General features: G+C 39.3%; 2 protein-coding genes across 2 annotated transcripts; both read left to right on the top strand.

The window, feature by feature from the left end:
- Nucleotides 1-383: 383 nt before the first annotated feature.
- LOC125179550 lies at nt 384-2,123 on the top strand (the record flags this gene model as incomplete). The annotated part of the gene is made up of 3 exons (XM_047885622.1): nt 384-546; nt 951-1,100; nt 1,836-2,123. Coding segments are annotated over 3 exons (601 nt in total), but the record flags the coding sequence as incomplete, so codon positions are not given.
- Nucleotides 2,124-3,676: 1,553 nt separating this feature from the next.
- On the top strand, nt 3,677-19,289 carry LOC125179548. Its single transcript, XM_047885620.1, has 7 exons — nt 3,677-3,713; nt 11,428-11,479; nt 11,805-12,024; nt 12,950-13,107; nt 14,191-14,295; nt 17,647-17,756; nt 18,182-19,289. Exons 3-7 carry the CDS (start codon nt 11,973-11,975, stop codon nt 18,825-18,827), a joined length of 1,071 nt encoding a protein of 356 aa, XP_047741576.1. The 5' UTR covers nt 3,677-3,713; nt 11,428-11,479; nt 11,805-11,972; the 3' UTR covers nt 18,828-19,289.
- The last annotated feature ends 1,189 nt before the right edge of the window (nt 19,290-20,478 follow it).

Genomic DNA, 20,478 nt, shown 5'->3' with positions numbered 1-20,478 from the left:
CAAGAACCTTTAAGTTTGGGCCCAGTTGGTTCTAAGGTTAGTTAACAATAACCTGGACTGAGGATCACATAAAATGTAAAAAGTTTGCGTGTAAGGAAAAATGCTCGCACACCTAAGAATAAGCATCACGTAGACGTAGAGCTTGGTTGGTTCAGTAGAAGGGGCATAGACAAAAACCAAAATGACAGTAAAGTAGTATAAATGGTTGTATTATTAAATTTTTAACCATTCATTACCCGATTATAATAGTGCGAGCAAACAGAATCAGTGAATAAAATAATTCTAAGTGATTCATAAACTCAATAAGTAAGATTGATTATTCTAATTAATTAAAAAAAGAAAAATTTTCAAAGTTTGAGAGGTACATACTTTTCTCACCCAAGCGTGGAAGTGTTGGACCTAAACCCATGCGCCGTCCGCACCACGGTGCTGCGCTACCTGGGCACAGGTGGCTTCACTTACGACGAGGCTGCCAGCTGGTGCAAGAAGTTCACAGGCATTTTACCATTTGCCAACCACTCTGAAATAAAGAGCATGAAGGAAGCGGTGAGCAGAATGGATGAATGCTGGACAATGACATTAAAAAATGTGATAAATTTCGGCTACATTAACCAATAAAACATGGGAATATGTAAACTCATCATCTGTCTACTAAAAGTGTTCCTAAAACTTTAATACATTTATCACGTACATTTACTACTATCATTGATTGACATGGGGTTGACATGGCCGCTACATCGGGAGATGTTATATGATGAAGTATAACCTGTGACAGGTACAGCATAGTTTTATGAAGGATATTCGTCTGAGTAGGGCGCCTCGCTTCAACATTTACCTAAATAACTTATCTTAGAATTTTTCACTTCAGTGGAATCAAGCAAATGGAAGTAAATGAAGTGTCAGAACATAAGAGAGGTTTTGGTTATTAGCTAACATTTCTCTGTTGGAAGCTGACTGCGGTGCGATCTGATGTGGTCTTGTGGGTGCAAGGAAAGTCCCGGAACAACACGTGTTCCGCGTCCATTCGTTACGATTTGAGCAACGAGACGCACGTAGAAGTGGACTGCGACAGTAAGATGAAGAAGATGCTGGTGTGCCAGGTGAGCATTTCATCTACATGAAAATAAATCAACAATTAGGTTTGGCTACAAGCATGGTCTCAATACTTTGTCAATTATATGTGATTTTTTCTTATTGCACATTCATTGTTTGACGAATAAGAATGAATTCACAATCATATCTCTTACAGAAGAAACAATCTCATCAACAGCCTTACTAATGGTATATATATTTCTGACCGACTAGAGAAATGTTCACTGTACTTTTAATTTATTCATGAACTATTTAAGCGCGGAAATAGGATAATTGCAAATTACAAAACTACTCAGTCATCTTAATATGAAAAATAAAATCTATGATATCACACTAGAGTTAGAAACCATAGTGAAGAACGTAATCAAAAGGATATCATTAGTATATGAAAAATTACATGCAAATACGTTGAATCTAGGCGATTCAACGGTAAAAGATCTGGGCCTATACTTTCAAAAAAAGTTATAAGATCGTAAGTTCATGAACCAATCATTGACGGTCTTTCCAGCAAAATCCACCTATCATGGACAAGAAAATAGAGCGTAAGTACTTACGTTCACTTAGCGAATTTTGAAGGTATGGCCCCGGGAAATTTCTAGTTAACAGTTGATTTTGACCATCGCACTTAAGTTCTGGTTTTATTCGCATGCACACGAGAATGGAATACTTACAAATAAAAAAATTTTATAATACTTGTTAAATGTAAAAATTTTACATGACTGAGCGCTTGTACTTTCGATTAGATTCCAGAGAACGCTTCCTTCACTATGCTTGGTGAAAGAATGGACTCTTTCGGCAAGTTTTACTTGGTTAGAGACGGATTCCAGAGCGTGTACCGCACTCGGTACAGGGATACCATTGCCCTGAACAGCGAGAACACCGAGTATCAGATCAACAAGTCCGGTAAAATATTGTTCTCAGCAGCCATGCAAGTCCTGGATGTTCCTATGGGAAGGTTTAAGTCCCACAGGCCAGACGGTCCAGAGGATGAACAGGAGACTGTCATCTCAGCCTGCGCAGAGGTACGTTGAATAATGTTGTGTTACATTAGATGGAATTTTGATAATCACATTTTATATCGAAACTAGTAATGGATTGTATTTACGTTAACATTATGTAGTATTAGCACTAAAATTTTGTAACATTGTGACACTGTGTCGAGTGCCGCTTAAAAAAGTGTATGTATGTATGTAACATTATGTACATAATGTTACAAATGTATGTAACATTATGTAGTATTAACACTAAAATTTTGTAACAATACGTCACTGTGCTGTATGCTGTTTAAATAAATAATCCCAAAAGATTGCTCATATTGCACAGCCAAGAATCCAACTGTGTAACTCATTTTAACTTTTATTTTAACTTGTATTATCATCACCAAAGACAGATTTATAACATAGCGTTATTGAGCCTTATTATATAGAATATACTAGACCATCTTTGTTAAACCACTAAACAAAAAAATTTGCCTTATCCTAACGCAAAACACAACCAAAACTGGAACCACCGAATCATTTTCCATGACCGCATCCTTTATTATCGTGGTAAAACCTATCACGTTCATTACCAGAACATTCGATTTAGTTTCATAATATTTGAAATTGATTCGTTTCGTATTCGCATTTGCTGTGCTATGACTTTTCTGGGGGCGTAGCTAGCCGTAGGCCACAAATTTTACTCTTAAATAAAGCCCTGGAGCCAACGCCTAGCTTCACCATGCATTAACTTTACTCAGCCTCAGAACTACATATAAGCCGCAGACTACGCTTGAACTCCGCAATCCAGACAAGCGACTCGAAAGATAATAGCGCCGTAGGTCTTCAGCCAATGCTTAATTTAAAGCATGCTCGCTCATAAGCAGGCAGTTCCCCATCCGGCTGTACCTATGATCCGGCCAAACCTCTTCTGGCCTAACCTATTCACTCTGTCCCGGCTCACATCCTTCTTGCAGCCAATGACTGGCTCTACCCGCACACTTGGACCGTATTTCTAACTTCTTGCAGCCATTGAGGTTAGGTTAGGTCCGCTAAGGTTTGTTAGGGTGGAGATAGGTTGCAGCTCGTACAGGTTAGGCCTGAAGAGGTTAGGCCAGATGCAGTATGGCCATGTTTACCTTTGGCAAGCTTATTTTGTGACTGTGGACATCCGGCGCTATGGCTTTGAGCACTTGACCTCATAGGCCGTTATGCACTCTAGCGTTCTTAACTAAGGAAAGGAATATGAACGAAGTGTGAAGTTTGGCAAAGCTGGCCTCCGGCATGCGCCCCACTTTTCTTTGGATCCATTAAGCTTCACTTGGACTTTTTGTGGTCTCCAAATCCTCTTCCTCTGAGCTCTATTTTGGTTTTTCTTATTTTACATTGCGTCCTTTTTGAATTCATTTCTTCTTATTGGCACCACTTTTTTGAGTGACTATTATATTCTCCAAAATCCAACGTAGACATTCATTTATCTATTTTCCATTCATATCTCTGTATGTCCAATACATTTTCCACTAGCTGTTTCATGACTGACAATTAGATTTCATCTTAAAAACAATAAATACCAATATTATTTCGATTCTTTTGTCATCCTTCTAGTAATACCAGTCTCCCGATTAAACTTAATATCAGAATCAGATCCATTTCTGACGTGGATATTACTAACGGCCGTCTCAAGCTCAAAATTGAAGTGAGTGTATGACACCGTTGACACATAACACAATTACCGAGGAAAGGATATACCAAGTATTCCAAATTTGCAGTAGGGTTTATGGAAAAATTACGGATATTTTTAGCTGCTCTTTATGAAGTTAAGAGATCATAATATGACCATGAACAAGAGAATACTATTACTGCCCAATCATTTCGTAAGCCTTATTTTCCATAGACTGCGGTGCAATTTCTTAAGAGCTTGGCGTGTTGACACGCGCTGCTCCGTTGATCTCCCATCTCCACTCCATCTTGTTCTATAATTGACCAAAACTTACTTTGAACAGGTTAAAACTTTTTGGAAAGACGAAAGGATTGAATTCGTCCAACTTCAGGAGGAATTGGAGAGAAACAGCATTTCAGAAGACATATGGTACCCGAAATACCGCTTCGAAACTTTGGTGTTTGAGGACGAAAGGGATTACTACCGGGGGAACAACAGCATCTCGAGGCTCATGGCAGATCGCGGCAACGCTACGGCCATCAAGACCTACAAGAGCCAGAGAAGTGAGTAATCAGTAACACTGAACAGTCAAATTATACCTGAGTTTTTTTCCCATCATTCCTATCTAATAATTCCTCTAGCAAACTTTTTTCAAGATTCATTCTCCATTTTTTATATTACTTCTTATCGGCTTGAATTATTTGTATCGGTTTCAGCGACATGTATAAGCGAAAAAAAGGCAGGTGGTTGGCACTTCAGGGTTAATGGACGTTAATAAAGTTGAAAGCCGATAACTTAGCGAAGAAGGTGTATAAACTACCAACCGGCTTTCGTCAAATTGTTCCATTTCTAATATTTTACATTAATTGAAGAATGTGTTAATTAAAAGAAGCTATAAATGTTGGCAGCAATGAAAGACACAAATGAATTAAATAGGTGGCAGTTCAGTAGTTTTATAATTGGGTTTTGCTATAAAAAAACTCTTATTATTTAGCATCGAATATCACTCAATTAGAATAATTCCTAAATCTTTGGCATGAGGCGTATAAATTTTATAAGTGGCATTTCAGTAGTTTTTCATAAGGGTTTCCTTGTAATTATTTTCATGATGTAATGCCGAATATCACATAAGTAGAAGAATAATTCGCCAATTTTCCCCTGTGTTTATATGAATTACATAGGGGGTAGTTCACTAGTATAAAGATTTCATGCAATAATTTTCATGATTCAACACCGATTATCACTTAAGTCGGAAAATTTATTAATTTTACTCTAGGGAGTGGTTGTATGAATTTAATAGGTTAATATAATAATTATAATTCAACAATTTTTTTTAGTGGGTATTGGTTTTTCCTGAAGTGGAGTTGAACTTTCTCTGATACAGCAAAAAAATCTTATGGCTTCACGAAGACTACAACCCAAAGATGTTCACTTTATCCGCCTCTGTAAACAAAATCGATCATCTCCAGAGCGCCTGTACGAAGCCGAGGTGGTCCGCATGGAGCTCACTGCCTTCACTCTGCTCTGCGACTTCGACCTGACGATCTACCCTTTTGGGGTTCATCCCTGCATGTACAACATCACCTTGAATGACCAGAGTGGCAATGGTCCATACTTCAACATGTCCGTGAGTTATGATGCGCTATATTGATATCAGCAGTTGGTGCAATTAGGAACAGTCTAGGATCATACATTGACAAGTTAGAGTCCTCATAAAACCGCAATGTAGCCATGCAATAATGATGAGGAGTCAAACTAAATCTATTATGAAAGCCATGCTTAACTAGTTTGTTATCAAACAGCTATTGCGGTGCAGCTTCACAAGATTAAGCGTAAACATTTACAAGTACAGGTTATTGGAATTTCGATACGTCTACCACCACCACAAAGACTTATTCGGGTGGAGAATAATTATCTATTAAGACAAGCAACAAATAAGTAAATAACAGAAAATGACAAATAAATACTCAATAGACACAATTTCATTATGTTACGAAATAAATTCTTAACCTTCATTAAACACCTGCAGAAATTTAAATGGCTACGTACATCGAATGTAATTTTTAACCCTACACGCACTACCTCCGGAGAACAGCACAACACTAAAGGACCAGATGTGCACATCTCTCATAGTGACACGAACAATTGAACATACAGAGGATATGTGACGTAAACCTATTCCACAACTTAGAACATAATCGTGATGCCATTCACCCGAAGTTCAATATATGCTAGCCATATTCCAAGTTGCTCAAATATTTTGCAACCGTTGTCTCACAAACACTTAGTAGCCATGCAAGTCCTGGATGTTCCTATGGGAAGGTTTAAGTCCCACAGGCCAGACGGTCCAGAGGATGAACAGGAGACTGTCATCTCAGCCTGCGCAGAGGTACATTGAATAATGTTGTGTTACATTAGATGGAATTTTGATAATCACATTTTATATCGAAACTAGTAATGGATTGTATTTACGTTAACATTATGTAGTATTAGCACTAAAATTTTGTAACATTGCGACACCGTGTCGAGTGCCGCTTAAAAAAATGTATGTATGTATGTAACATTATGTACATAATGTTACAAATGTAAGTAACATAATGTAGTATTAACACTAAAATTTTGTAACAATACGTCACTGTGCTGTATGCTGTTTAGATAAATAATCCCAAAAGATTGCTCATATTGCAAAGCCAAGAATCCAACTGTGTAACTTTTTTTTTTTTACTGTGTAACTCATTTTAACTTTTAATTTAACTTGTACTATCATTACCAAAGACAGATTTATACCATAGCGTTATTGAGCCTTATTATATAGAATATACTCGACCATCTTTGTTAAACCACTAAATAAAAAAATTTGCCTTATCCTAACGCAAAACACAACCAAAACTGGAACCACCGAATCATTTTCCATGACCGCATCCTTTATTATCGTGGTAAAACCTATCACGTTCATTACCAGAACATTCGAGTTAGTTTCATAATATTTGAAATTGATTCGTTTCGTATTCGCATTTGCTGTGCTATGACTTTTCTGAGGGCGTAGCTAGCCGTAGCCCACAAATTTTATTCTTAAATAAAGCTCTGCCAACGCCTAGCTTCACCATGCATTAACTTTACTCAGCCTCAGAACTATAAGCCGCAGACTACGCTTGAACTCCGCAATCCAGACAAGCGACTCGAAAGATAATAGCGCCGTAGGTCTTCAGCCAATGCTTAATTTAAAGCATGCTCGCTCGTAAGCAGGCAGTTCCCCATCCGGCTGTACCTACTCCGGCCAAACCTCTTCTGGCCTAACCTATTCACTCTGTCCCGGCTCACATCCTTCTTGCAGCCAATGACTGGCTCTACCCGCACACTTGGACCGCATTTCTAACTTCCTGTAGCCATTGAGGTTAGGTTAGGTCCGCTAAGGTTTGTTTTGGGTGGAGAAAGGTTGCAGCTCGTACAGGTTAGGCCAGAGGAGGTTTGGCCAGATGCAGTATGACCATGTTTACATTTGGTAAGCTTATTTTGTGACTGTGGACATCCGGCGCTATGGCTTTGAGCACTTGACCTCATAGACCGTTATGCACTCTAGCGTTATTACCTATGGAAAGGAATATGAACGAAGTGTGAAGTTTGGCAAAGCTGGCCTCCGGCATGCGCCCCACTTTTCTTTGGATCCATTCAGCTTCACTTGGACTTTTTGTGGTCTCACAATCCTCTTCCTCTGAGCTCCATTTTGGTTCTTCTTATTTTACATTGCGTCCTTTTTGAATTCATTTCTTCTTATTGGCACCACTTTTTTGATTGACTTTATTATATTCTCCAAAATCCAACGTTGACATTCATTTATCTATCTTCCATTCATTTCCCTGTATGTCCAATACATTTTCCACTCGCTGTTTCATGACTGAAAATTAGATTTCATCTTAAAAACAATAAATACCAATATTATTTCGATTCTTGTGTCATCCTGTCCTCAGGAAGAGTTCACGTGCAACGACGGCTCGTGCATCTCCCTGACGCAACACTGCGACGGGCTGCAGCAGTGTCACGACTTCGAGGATGAGGACTGCGATCAGAACAGCTACCTCGCACAGAACTATGACAATACGCGCGCTAGTAATACCAGTCTCCCGATTAAACTTAATATCAGAATCAGATCCATTTCTGACGTGGATATTACTAACGGCCGTCTCAAGCTTAAAATTGAAGTGAGTAAATGACATCGTTGACACATAACATTAGTATTGAGGAGGTGACAGTCCAAGTATTCCAAATTTGCAACATCTGTTGGGTTTATGGAAAAATTACGGATATTTCTAGCTGCTCTTTATGAAGTTAAGAGATCATAATATTACCACGAACAAGAGAATACTAATACTTCACTGCCTATAATCATTTCGTAAGCCCTATTTTCCATAGACTGCGGTGCAATTTCTTAAGAGCTTGGCGTGTTGACACGCGCTGCTCCGTTGATCTCCCACCTCCACTCCTTCTTGTTCTTTAATTGACCAAAACTTACTTTGAACAGGTTAAAACTTCATGGAAAGATGAAAGGATTGAATTCGTCCAACTTCAGGAAGAATTGGAGAGAAACAGCATTTCAGAAGACATATGGTACCCGAAATACCGCTTCGAAACTTTGGTGTTTGAGGACGAAAGAGATTACTACCAGGGGAACAACAGCATCTCGAGGCTCATGGCAGATCGCGGCAACGCTACGACCATCAAGACCTACAAGAGCCAGAGAAGTGAGTAATCAGCAACACTGAACAATCAAAATTATACCTGAGTTTTGTTTATTTTCCCATCATTCCTAGCTAATAATTCCTCAGCAAACTTTTTTCAAGATTCATTCTCCATGTTTTATATTACTTCTTATCGGCTGTGAATTATTTGTAACGGTTTTAGCGACATGTATAAACGAAAAAAAATATAACTCAGTACTCACTGCAGTGAGTGACAGTATCCAGTCGACGGTTCTTTGATGTGAATAGTTCAATTTGAAATAAATCAACCTGCCGACAATAAGTAACTATACCTCGTAAAATAAATCAGAATCTACGTTTAAAAATAAAGCACCACAGGCACCAATCGCTGTCGTTTATTTCTTAACCGCGACTTCCGACATCTGTAACTAATTAATTTAATTAGAACGCGATGATACAGGAAACAGCTGTTAAAGTATGAATTCCTAACTTCCGTAATTCATGCGCACGTTTGAGGCCCTATCAGAGCCGTAGCCTCGCGTCCCCGCAGTCGCCTTTCAGACGTTATGTCTTCATAGTAGTGCTTATATCACACAACCTTAGATCTAGATCTCATTGCCGGACGGACCGGAGAATTTATAGCGACCGTACCTCTGAATATAGTGACGTAGTCTTTATCGTCTATGATGCTAATCTAAGCTCTTTGCCGTACTTGTGCTGTTGTTGGTGATCGTGACCGTATTGCACTTACGATGACCGTAACGATGATAATTCTTTCGCAGTGCTCCATCTTGAATGTTCTGTTAGCTGAAGTTGACAAATACGCCATATTATGTAACGATACGATACGTTACGTTGATAATTACGCCATACAAAGATTCAACGATATTATATATAATATCGTTAACGTCATGTTGTCTATCGCTTAGTTTCACGGCAAAGTCACAACCGTATCAATGAAAGTAGACCGTACTAATATGGCGAAATTACGGCCGTTGCTCGTAAATTTTGACGTTAATATACCGGACTCTTAATGGTATGAATGTCTCGAATTTCCGCGCGGCCAGGGCCGTCACCTACGTCTGCGGAGATAGCTGCAGACCGTACTGGCGTGACGGTCACCACAGCAGAAAAAAAAACATTTTGACGCGAATTTTAGGGTCCTTATACAGGCAGACGTAGCGCACACATAAGCCCAGAAGAGGACACCGCGACAGCTTTGAATTCCACAAGGGTCAGCCCTTTCGGTAAACTCGGCCATTCCGAACTATAAACCCTCCGTTTTCTACCCCAATTTTTCGGTCAAGTCAGATCCAGCCTATAATTTTTTGACATCGTGCGGGCCTATTTACAACTTTACATAAGTTATGTTTAATAAACTGAAGTCAGAATTATCTACGCTTTATTTAATTTCTAATGAATTTTTAGTTTAATTTAATTTTTTATGAACGTTTATATAAACATTTAGTGAGCTGAATAGTTTAAATCTTCAAATAATATTGTCATTTATTTTAGCCATTGCCCTGCTGGCTGGGACCGCCCATATACTATTAGGTGGGGAAGAGACAAATGTGATGAAATTATTCAGCAACCAAACAACTCTGCGGAATTTGCTTCCAAGATTTCACTTAGATCGCCTTTTCTCTATATTCCAACGGTTGGTTTACCATTTGTTTACCTCTAATAATATTCGTCCCATTAAATATTCGAAAATACTTAAATATACAGGTGTTTCTATAATAGATGAATAAATGGAATAAATGTCATTCGCATGAATTTATTCCAACTCTATGTCTCAGCAATAAATTTTCATTTCGAAGAACGAGTTTATTGCCATTCATTCAGGAATTGGAACAAATACGGCAATGAATATTAGGCAGTACGTATTACTATAGTTACCAATAACACTTGCTGACAATACAAGGGATACTTGTCCTCATACAATTACAAAAAGATCTTCGTGTTTAGAAGAATTATGCAAAGATCCGACGAAAATTCTGCCGCCTAATGCTAAGATCCAACGAATAGCACTTAAGCCAGGTTCGCACTTTTCAGCGTTGCTGGCGTAAACATTTCAGCTTCAAAGCTGAAGACACTTGTGAGGGCTTCGATCAATGGTGCGTTTTGAAATAGTCAGTGTATACAGCGTGAGAATAAAATTACTATCGAGACTAAGTTATTTCTTTTCTTTCGTGGTCAAAGAATTAGTAATTTTTGAAAACAAGGTCGTTGTGTAGGTACTCGCCAGATCTGAGGGTTTTACAAAAAAAAACTTTGTTCTGGTATTTGAAAAACTTTGTTCTGGTATTCGAGATGCGATCAGTTCTTATCGGTAGGGAAAGGAAATATGGCAAATTTCAGCTTTTCTCATTAGCAAAATTCGAATTATAAAATAAAGAGCACAAACAGTAGATTCAAGAAATATTAGCATCGGTTTCGAACTGGAAAACTTGGCTGACGTCATTATTGATTGACCATCCTGATTGTAAGTTTTGGATTGGTCTCTGTAGGTGAGATGACACGGACTGAGTGCCTCGGTTCTCGTAGACAATACCGACCGAGCGCGTCGGCTCTCCGTCGTGACTCGAATTGCGTAGAAAAGTAAATATTCTTTCTTTTATCGTCTGCACAATTTAAATACGATAAATGGAGCTTTAAATAATTTACTGATCTTCGGAGGATCAAACTGGGTGAAATTCATTTAATACAATTCACATTTACCTGTGAGTTGAGAGCTTGCTTGAAAAACTGAGAACCACGGCCGTCGCATAACGCATTTCTTGACTGGCAGCTCCTCATTATGGGGTTCAATTGTATACGTCATACTTGACACGAGCTTGACCATTCAAATGCTATTAGATTTTATCAAATTCAAGCTATTATATTTTAGGTAATCGTGGGTAAGGCTATTCACCCACCTGTTACTGCGAGTATTCTGTGTAGACTGTAGAATATTCATTGCACTAACTCTAGCTGCGTAAAGTTTTAATATCAGAATCAGATCCATTTCTGACGTGGATATTACTAACGGCCGTCTCAAGCTTAAAATTGAAGTGAGTAAATGACATCGTTGACACATAACGTTAGTATTGAGGAGGTGACAGACCAAGTATTCCAAATTTTCAACATCCGTTGGGTTTATGGAAAAATTACGGATATTTCTAGCTGCTCTTTATGAAGTTAAGAGATCATAATATTACCACGAACAAGAGAATACTAATACTTCACTGCCTAATCATTTCGTAAGCCCTATTTTCCATAGACTGCGGACTGCGGTGCAATTTCTTAAGAGCTTGGCGTGTTGACACGCGCTGCTCCGTTGATCTCCCATCTCCACTCCATCTAGTTCTCTAATTGACCAAAACTTACTTTGAACAGGTTAAGACTTCATGGAAAGACGAAAGGATTGAATTCGTCCAACTTCAGGAAGAATTGGAGAGGAACGTCATTTCAGAAGACATATGGTACCCGAAATACCGCTTCGAAACTTTGGTGTTTGAGGACGAAAGGGATTACTACCAGGGGAACAACAGCATCTCGAGGCTCATGGCAGATCGCGGCAACGCTACGACCATCAAGACCTACAAGAGCCAGAGAAGTGAGTAATCAGTAACACTGAACAGTTAAATTATACCTGAGTTTTTTTTTTCCATCATTCCTATCTAATAATTCCTCTAGCAAACTTTTTTCAAGATTCATTCTCCATTTTTTATATTACTTCTTATCGGCTTGAATTATTTGTATCGGTTTCAGCGACATGTATAAACGAAAAAAAGGCAGGTGGTTGGCACTTCAGGGTTAATGGACGTTAATAAAGTTGAAAGCCGATAACTTAGCGAAGAAGGTGTATAAACTACCAACCGGGTTTCGTCAAATTGTTCCATTTCTAATATTTTACATTAATTGAAGAATGTGTTAATTAAAAGAAGCAATAAATGTTGGCAGCAATGAAAGACACAAATGAATTAAATAGGTGGCAGTTCAGTAGTTTTATAATTGGGTTTTGCTATAAAAAAACTCTTATTATTTAGCATCGAATATCACTCAATTAGAATAATTCCTAAATCTTTGGCATGAGGCGTATAAATTTTATAAGTGGCATTTCAGTAGTTTTTCATAAGGGTTTCCTTGTAATTATTTTCATGATGTAACGCCGAATATCACATAAGTAGAAGAATAATTCGCCAATGTTCCCCTGTGTTTATATGAATTACATAGGGGGTAGTGCACTAGTAGAAAGATTTCATGCAATAATTTTCATGATTCAACACCGATTATCACTTAAGTCGAAAAATTTATTAATTTTACTCTAGGGAGTGGTTGTATGAATTTAATAGGTTAATATAATTCAACAATTTTTTTAGTGGGTAGTGGTTTTTCCTCAAGTGGAGTAGAACTTTCTCTGATACAGCAAAAAAATAAAAAGCGTATTATGTCTCTAATCTGTCTTATGGCTTCACGAAGACAACAACTAAAAGATGTTCACTTTGTCCGCCTCTGTAAACAACATCGATCATCTCCAGAGCGCCTGTACGAAGCCGAGGTGGTCCGCATGGAGCTCACTTCCTTCACTCTGCTCTGTGACTTCGACCTGACGATCTACCCTTTTGGGGTTCATCCCTGCATGTACAACATCACCTTGAATGACCAGAGTGACAATGGTCCATACTTCAACATGTCCGTGAGTTACGATGCGCTCTATTGATATCAGCAGTTGGTGCAATTAGGAACAGTCTAGGATCATACATTGGCAAGTTAGAGTCCTCATAAAACCGCGATGTAGCCATGCAATAATGATGAGGAGTCAAACTAAATCTATTATGAACGCCATGTTAACTAGTTTGTTATCAAACAGCAATTGCGGTGCAGCTTCACATGTTTAAGCGTAAACAGTTGTAAGTAGGTTATTGGAATTGCAATACGTCTACCATCACCACAAAGACTTATTCGGGTGGAGAATAATTATCAATTAAGACAAGCAACAAATAAGTAAATAACAGAAAATGACAAATAAATACTCAATAGAAACAATTTCATTATGTTAGGAAATAAATTCTTAACCTTCATTCAACACCTGCAGAAATTTAAATGGCTACGTACATCGGATGTAATTTTTTAAATCTACAGGCACTTCCTCCGGAGAACAGCACAACACTAAAGGGCCAGATGTGCACATCTCTCATAGTGACACGAACAATTGAACATACAGAGGATATGTGACGTAAACCTATTCCACAACTTAGAACATAATCGTGGTGCCATTCACCCGAAGTTCAATATATGCTAGCCAAATTCCAAGTTGCTCAAATATTTTGCAACCGTTGTCTCACAAACACTTAGTTTATACAGTCAAGGACGACGCAATGAGAGTGTTAGCGTTAGTATGTCCAGCCACAGCTTTGCAGTGGTAGCAGTACTGACCGTGGTTGATACGGCTTGTTACGAGTAGGTTTATGCCTACATCTGTGATGGAAATGTTCACACAGACCCGTAATATTGACACCTTATCGCTTTGGCAGCACATTCTGATGGAAACATCCAACATAATGACATATTGACCGTAGAACGCGAGCTGGTGATCCTGTTCGTTGAGATGTCAATGCTTAAATATCAAGGCACCGCACATAGGCTAAAGTAGACGGTACTGGACTGAACTGCGACATCAGACGTTTGATTTTACATTCGTGTTATGTGTTGGGAATAAACAAAATGATAGAATGTTCTAAGAATCAACACCTCATACGCTGATTGCTCCTTATCACAGGCAACGCAACTGGAGCTGAAAGAGCAGAGGATGTCACTTTTCATGGTGCGGTACAGCTGCTTCCAGGTACCGAGCAACTCAACGCCACGCACCATCACCGTCACCGTGCGTAACCAGTCGAAACTAACACTTCATGGATTAGGCAAATTATTATGACACGTTACTCCACATTCTTACATTCTTACTTACATCCAAAACTGCTGCTGAACCGATTGGAATACTGTTCCACAAGATAGACGCATATACTAAGAGGAATTTTAGCCCTCTCATTCTTGCACATTTCTTTCAATTGGATTAGATTTCTTGGATCTCTCTCCAGTACCCTCAGTTTCAAATCCCGCCGCAGATTTTTAATTGGATTGAGGACAGGTGATTGGCTTGGCCATTCCAATAACTCAATTTCCCTCCTGAAACCATGCAAAATAGCCCTAGCCGTGTGCTTAGGGTCATTGTCTCTTAGGAATATCCATCCTCGAGGAAGGTTCAATTTTTCGGCTGACTTCACGAGAAGAATGCCCCGATACGCTTCGGAGTTCATCCTTCCTTCTATGGTTTCCAATTCACCAGGGCCTGCAGATAAGTAACAACCCCAAAGCATTATTCTGCCACCTCCAAACTTCACTGTTGTTTTCAAACCTCACGAAATCGAGGTACACTGCATATACTGGCTCCTTTTCGTCCGGTAGGCGGGTCCATTCGTTCAGAGTAGACAAGAGGTTAGTGGTGCAGGATCTACCGGCAATAAAGCCAGGTTGACAGTCTGATAGGAGATTATGAGCAGTCAAATGATCGATCAATCGATCCTTCACAACAGATTCCATTACCTTGCAAACGACACTTGTCAAAATGACAGGGCGATAGTTCCCCGGCCATCTTTTGTCACATTTTTTGAACAATGGTGTCACTTGAGCTTCTTTCCAGTCAGCCGGCAAGATCCCTTCGTTCAAAGTTTTTCGATAAAATTACGTCAATGGGCCGGCTAGGACGGTTGCTAACTTTTTGAGTAATTTGGGGTAGAAGCCGTCCGGTTCACATAACTTGTTGGGATTTAGAGCGACCAGGCGCTTGTTAACCTCTTCTTCTTGTATTTCAAAACTTGTTAATTTATGGCCGACTGGGCGCTCCTCACTAGCTGGAATACTGTTCAAGTCCTCTTCAATGAATACGTACGCTACTAAATAACTGATTAAGAACGTTAGCCTCTTCCCTCATTAGATGTTATCTTTCATTGATCTACTTTCAAATCAGAAATACCGTCATTTGTCTTTGACTTTGAGCTAGCGTACCGAAAACAAGCTTTCGGGTTCTTTTTTGCCTTTTTGCCAATATTTTTTCGAAAATTTTTACTGCGGTGTGAAAGCTTTCTTTGCTAGATTTCGAGTTTTGGCGTATAGGTTATAATCAGCATCGCTCCGAATCCGTTAATAACGCTAGTAGTATTCCTTCTTAGTTTTCAGCCTTGGCTAGAACTATTGTGTTTATTCATTGAGTCTTCTTACTCCATTGAGCGCAATTTTAGGTACACATGCATCAACTGCAGATATAACCATGTCCTTGGGAAATGACCATGACTCGGTCACATTCATGTCATTAATACAGTTCGAAATATTCACTGCTTCTTGGAGTTCGTCATAGTCGCCTTTCGCAAAATTCAAACACTCACGCTTATGAGGCGTCTTTTCTCTACAGCACTTTGTTCTGAAAAACAATGATTGGTGAGCCTCGTGACGAAGCTCATCTAATATAATTCATCACAGATAAACACCAGGTCTAGAATTTTGGGAGTATGTTTACTCCTATAATGGTTGGCTTGGTAACGTGCTGGACTAAGAAGGAGTCTCTCACAGACCCCATAACAGGGGTGCTGGGTGATTCCCATCCCTAGGAGAGGATCCTTCTGTCAAGTCTTGTTCTGGATGATCAACAATCAATGTGTCTGGACCAACGATCAATGAGTGTGACCTACGGAAAATAATGCTCGGAAAAAGACTGGTTAGTACTGTATCGTTATCAGAGGAACTGTTTGTTGATCTATACACGATGCCTATGAGGAGGCTATCTTTACCTTTGAGAGTAAGTTCTCACCACACTGATTCTTTAGCTGATTGATGCTCTGCAGATAACTTAACTTGCTGGGTCCCATGAGAGGTTCTAACCCACAGAGCTAAAATTCTACTGCACTGCTCTTCATTCAAGTTATCAACCTTGCAACTGAAATTCAACAAGTACAATTTTCCCCACGCGATTTTTAGGGAGTGCTTTTGTAATACAAATAATGTCTATGCACTCGTTTGCAATCATAGTTAACAGTTCACTTGTTTACGGAAACCAAGTTCGTAGAAAAACATTTTAAAACTTTTCGTGCCCTTTCACTTTGGTGCATGCGGTTACTTCTTACATTTTTTACAGGCCAGTACCTATGGACATGACTTCTTACTTGTCTTCCAGGTCCACTGACTGACCGTGTGCGGCCGGTGCTATCTTGACATCGTGGGAGTGGTTGACTTGAGTTTCCGTGCTTTTCCGCCCGATTCTCTCCTGCCATTTCTTGCGAAAATTCGCTCTCTCTAAAGAGTAGCATCCTTCTTAACAGAGACTGAGTTAAACTCTGGGAATTCACTTGACTTTCTCGCAGCCTTTTAAGCACATGTCCGACCTGGGGTGTATCCTGCACAGTCACCAGCAGCGGTCTACAGGTGGTAGCGTTTTTCGATCGCATCCTCTTGCATGCCGTTATATTCACAACGACTTTAAGTGCCTTGGCACAAGAATCAGTAATAAACGCAGCGTCCGAAGCATTGCTTTCGGGAACGCCAAAACAAACCAGGTTAAGTCTTCTGCTTTCTCTATCCAGCAGCTCACGAGTGCTCTCGCCGGCGAAATCAGAGATGACCTCTTTGTGGCCTTTACCTTCTGTGTTTTAGCTCTTTTATGTTTTGTGTGTAAATGAGCTTTCATTTCCACCAGCTCGTTTCACAACGAGTGTAATTCTTTACGCAACAAGCTCAACTCTTTTTTGCGGTTCTCCTCCATTTTGGCTCTCTTTCTCAACTCTTTCTTGTGAGTTTCTTCCATTTCGGTCCAAAGACTGAGAACATGGAAGAGCACTTCTTTTCCGCCATCTTTTTGCATTTTACAGCGCCAAGCGCAGGTTGTTGGCAGTCCTGGCAATACCAGTGTACTGTCTCGTTCCTGCGAATAATTGAGCAATTTGTCGTGCTCAATTTTGAACAATTGTTGCAGAGGATCTCCCCGTAACGATTACAGGCCACTGTGATCGTTGGTGTGTGATTAATGGTGTACACAACTAACCTCTTTTTATTACTCCGGTTTAATTCTTGGGAACTTAAAAAATTATTTTGTTCAAACAAAGTAATGGATTTTGTGAAACAAAAGTTATATAGGATCGTTATTGAGCTGAGAAGCAATCGTGTTGAGTTGAGTTTGCACAAGCAGGTGCTGCTGGAGAGCCTCTTCGGAGGCTTCGTGCTGAGCATCTTCGCGCCGGTCGTGGTCATCACCACCATCGGCGTCTCCACGCTCCTTTATGCCTTTGAAAATTTCCAGTAATAATTACTTATTAGCTCGAAATTTGATAATCAGTGCACATAGGAACTACCGAGTATAAATCCTCCGCGCGACAGATACTACATATGGGAATTTAAATACGGTTACGACTGAGATGAGCATTTGCATCGTGTAAAATGTATTTGGGTCAAAACTATCTCATCTTAAGCGTAAACTAGCTATTTTTAGATTTTAATTATTTTCTTCCAATAAGTAAAGGACAGTGAGTAAGTGATTGTTTATACGTTGACTGAGAATGGAATTTTTGGTAGAGAAGAAAGTTAACCCGGGGCCATGAAGGGTGCATAATAGGGATAATTGAGATTACCTAGACTAAGCTTGAGTATAATTAGAAATAAAAACTACCTGCTTTTTCTTTAAGCAAGGATTACTCAGGTATTTAAAATAATCCATGTGACCGCAGAGACCGCATCGCCGTGACGCTCGCCTGCCTTATCGTCGAAGCTGGCCTGTACTCGCAAATCTGCGTCGTCATCCCCATCTCGGCGGCCCCGAAATTCGTCGATATTTATTTCTTCTACGGGATATTGAGGATGTTTTTCGTTTGCCTCAATCACCTGGGCGTGTACCGCTGGCTCATTGCCTTCAAAGATCGAAAAGCTAAAGACCTGGCAAAGAGAAATGAATTAGCTTTACAGTCTAATGTGGAGCCCACGGGCGCAGTGAAAGGTGGCGTCAAGTCCGACATTGGAGGAAAAGAAATAAAAAGCTTGAGATCAACAAACGAAGGACCTTTCTTCAACTCGAACATGATCACGCCCGTGTACTCAACTCGCGAAAACTTGACTGGTGGGGACGTATCAACCAAGGTTGCCAACACGCCAAAGGACAAAATCTTCAGCAAATTTCCCTGCAACGCTTGGGAGGACAACGAAGAAGCGGAGAAAAAATATGCTGCGATTTATAAGAGGTTCACAATCAAGAGCTATTTCTACTTTGTTGCGGGTGTTGTGTTTGATTTCGTTTTTTTCGGGTTGTCTGGTTACGTGATTATGATGCTGAGGAACAAGGTCTTCATCCAGTATCCTGCATGCAATTCCAGCACGTAAGAAAGTTAATTCTTTTCATGGAAACCATTTCTTTCAATTATTGTCTAGAGTAAAGAAAAACAATTCGAAATTCCGTCCACAACCAAGATTTTGGCAAGGCCTCCGGCCCAATAAATCCTATTAACAAATTTTGCATACAGACTATTCTCATGCATTGTTTCTCAAGGGAACCATGATTCATAACTATGGGAATTCTAATGTAATTATGATTTTGGTTTTTAATTTTCTAAGCATATCAGGAGGAGTTGTTTTCTTGTTCCCGTTTTTACTGGATATGTTTTTGGAATGTTTTATCTTCACGACTGAATCAAGGTTCATATTATATTTATGCCTGGAATGACACGACAAATAGTTGATAATGACGAAGATGAATATAAAAATATATATTATAACGGTTAAAAAATGGAGATTAGAATAATTAGCAATCACCCTCCTACACACACTCGCTATATCAGCTGCTTTCTGTATACTTAGGCAAGGTAGCAATTATACGCATGTATGTGGTGTTTCTGAATCATTAAAGCCATTATAAGGTTTTGGCAGTAGAAATTGAGCTCAAAACACCACTTTATTACACGAGTCATTTAATACGTTAAAATTTCATCCAACTAAATAGTTGTACAGTTTCTACATTTAAACAGCGCATTCAGACAATTATAATTAGCCTTTTCAGTTCAATGGTGTAAATTAGCATTCTATAATTCAGTGAACTTAATTGATTTTATTCCTTCAGACAACCAGTCACATATTGTGTGCTGATAACGTTCATTAAGTTCATGTCTGTGCAGTTAATGTTCAGCCAGCCAGTCAAGTTAAGTGCGGATGCCATTAATCAATTTGAATAATTCGAATATGTAGATTTGAGTTATGAAGTTGAAGCTAAGACATGGTGATCTATGTGAGAATGTTATCTATATTATTCATTCACTGAAACTGCATTCCAAGTCTATCAAGTGGACAGTTCTTTGATGTGAATAGTTTAATTTGGAATAAATCAACCTGCCGAGAATAACTAACTATACCTCGTAAAATAAATCAGAATCTACGTATAAAAATAAAGCACCACTGGCACCAATCGCTGTCGTTTATTTCTTAACCGCGACCTCCGACATCTGTAACTAATCAATTTAATTAGAACGCGATGATACAGGAATCAGCTGTTTAATGTATGAATTCCTAACTTCCGTAATTAATGCGCACGTTTGAGGCCCTACCAGAGCCGTAGCCTCGCGTCCCCGCTGTCGCTTTTCAGACGTTATGTCTTCATAGTAGTGCTTAGATCACACGGCCTTAGATCTAGATCTCATTGCCGAACGGACCGGAGAATTTATAGCGACCGTTCTTCTGAATAGTGACATAGACTTTATCGTCTATGATGCTCATCTAAGCTCGTTGCCGTACTTGTGCAGTTGTTGGTGATCGTTACCGTATTGCTACTGACGATGACCGTAACGATGATAATTGTTTCGCAGTGCTCCATCTTGAATGTTCTGTTAGCTTGAGTTGATAGGTACGCCATATTATACAACGATACGATACGTTACGTTGATAATTACGCCATACAACGATATTATATGTAATATCGTTGAACCGTATCAATGAAAGTTGACCGTACTAATATGGCGAAGTTACGGCTGTGCTCGTGAATTTT

Source organism: Hyalella azteca, unplaced genomic scaffold (assembly GCF_000764305.2).
Source record: "Hyalella azteca isolate HAZT.00-mixed unplaced genomic scaffold, Hazt_2.0.2 contig2585, whole genome shotgun sequence".
NCBI classification, from domain to species: domain Eukaryota; kingdom Metazoa; phylum Arthropoda; class Malacostraca; order Amphipoda; family Hyalellidae; genus Hyalella; species Hyalella azteca.
This window is presented reverse-complemented; position numbering and strand designations above follow the sequence as displayed.

Excerpts from the sequence above, each read along its gene's own strand:
- LOC125179548 (XM_047885620.1), top strand. The coding sequence starts at position 11,973 with ATGGCAGATCGCGGCAACGCTACGACCATCAAGACCTACAAGAGCCAG. Across the intron at positions 12,025-12,949 it reads GACCTACAAGAGCCAGAGAA|AGCGCCTGTACGAAGCCGAG; the intron begins GTGAGTAATCAG and ends GATCATCTCCAG. Across the intron at positions 17,757-18,181 it reads TATGCCTTTGAAAATTTCCA|AGACCGCATCGCCGTGACGC; the intron begins GTAATAATTACT and ends ATGTGACCGCAG.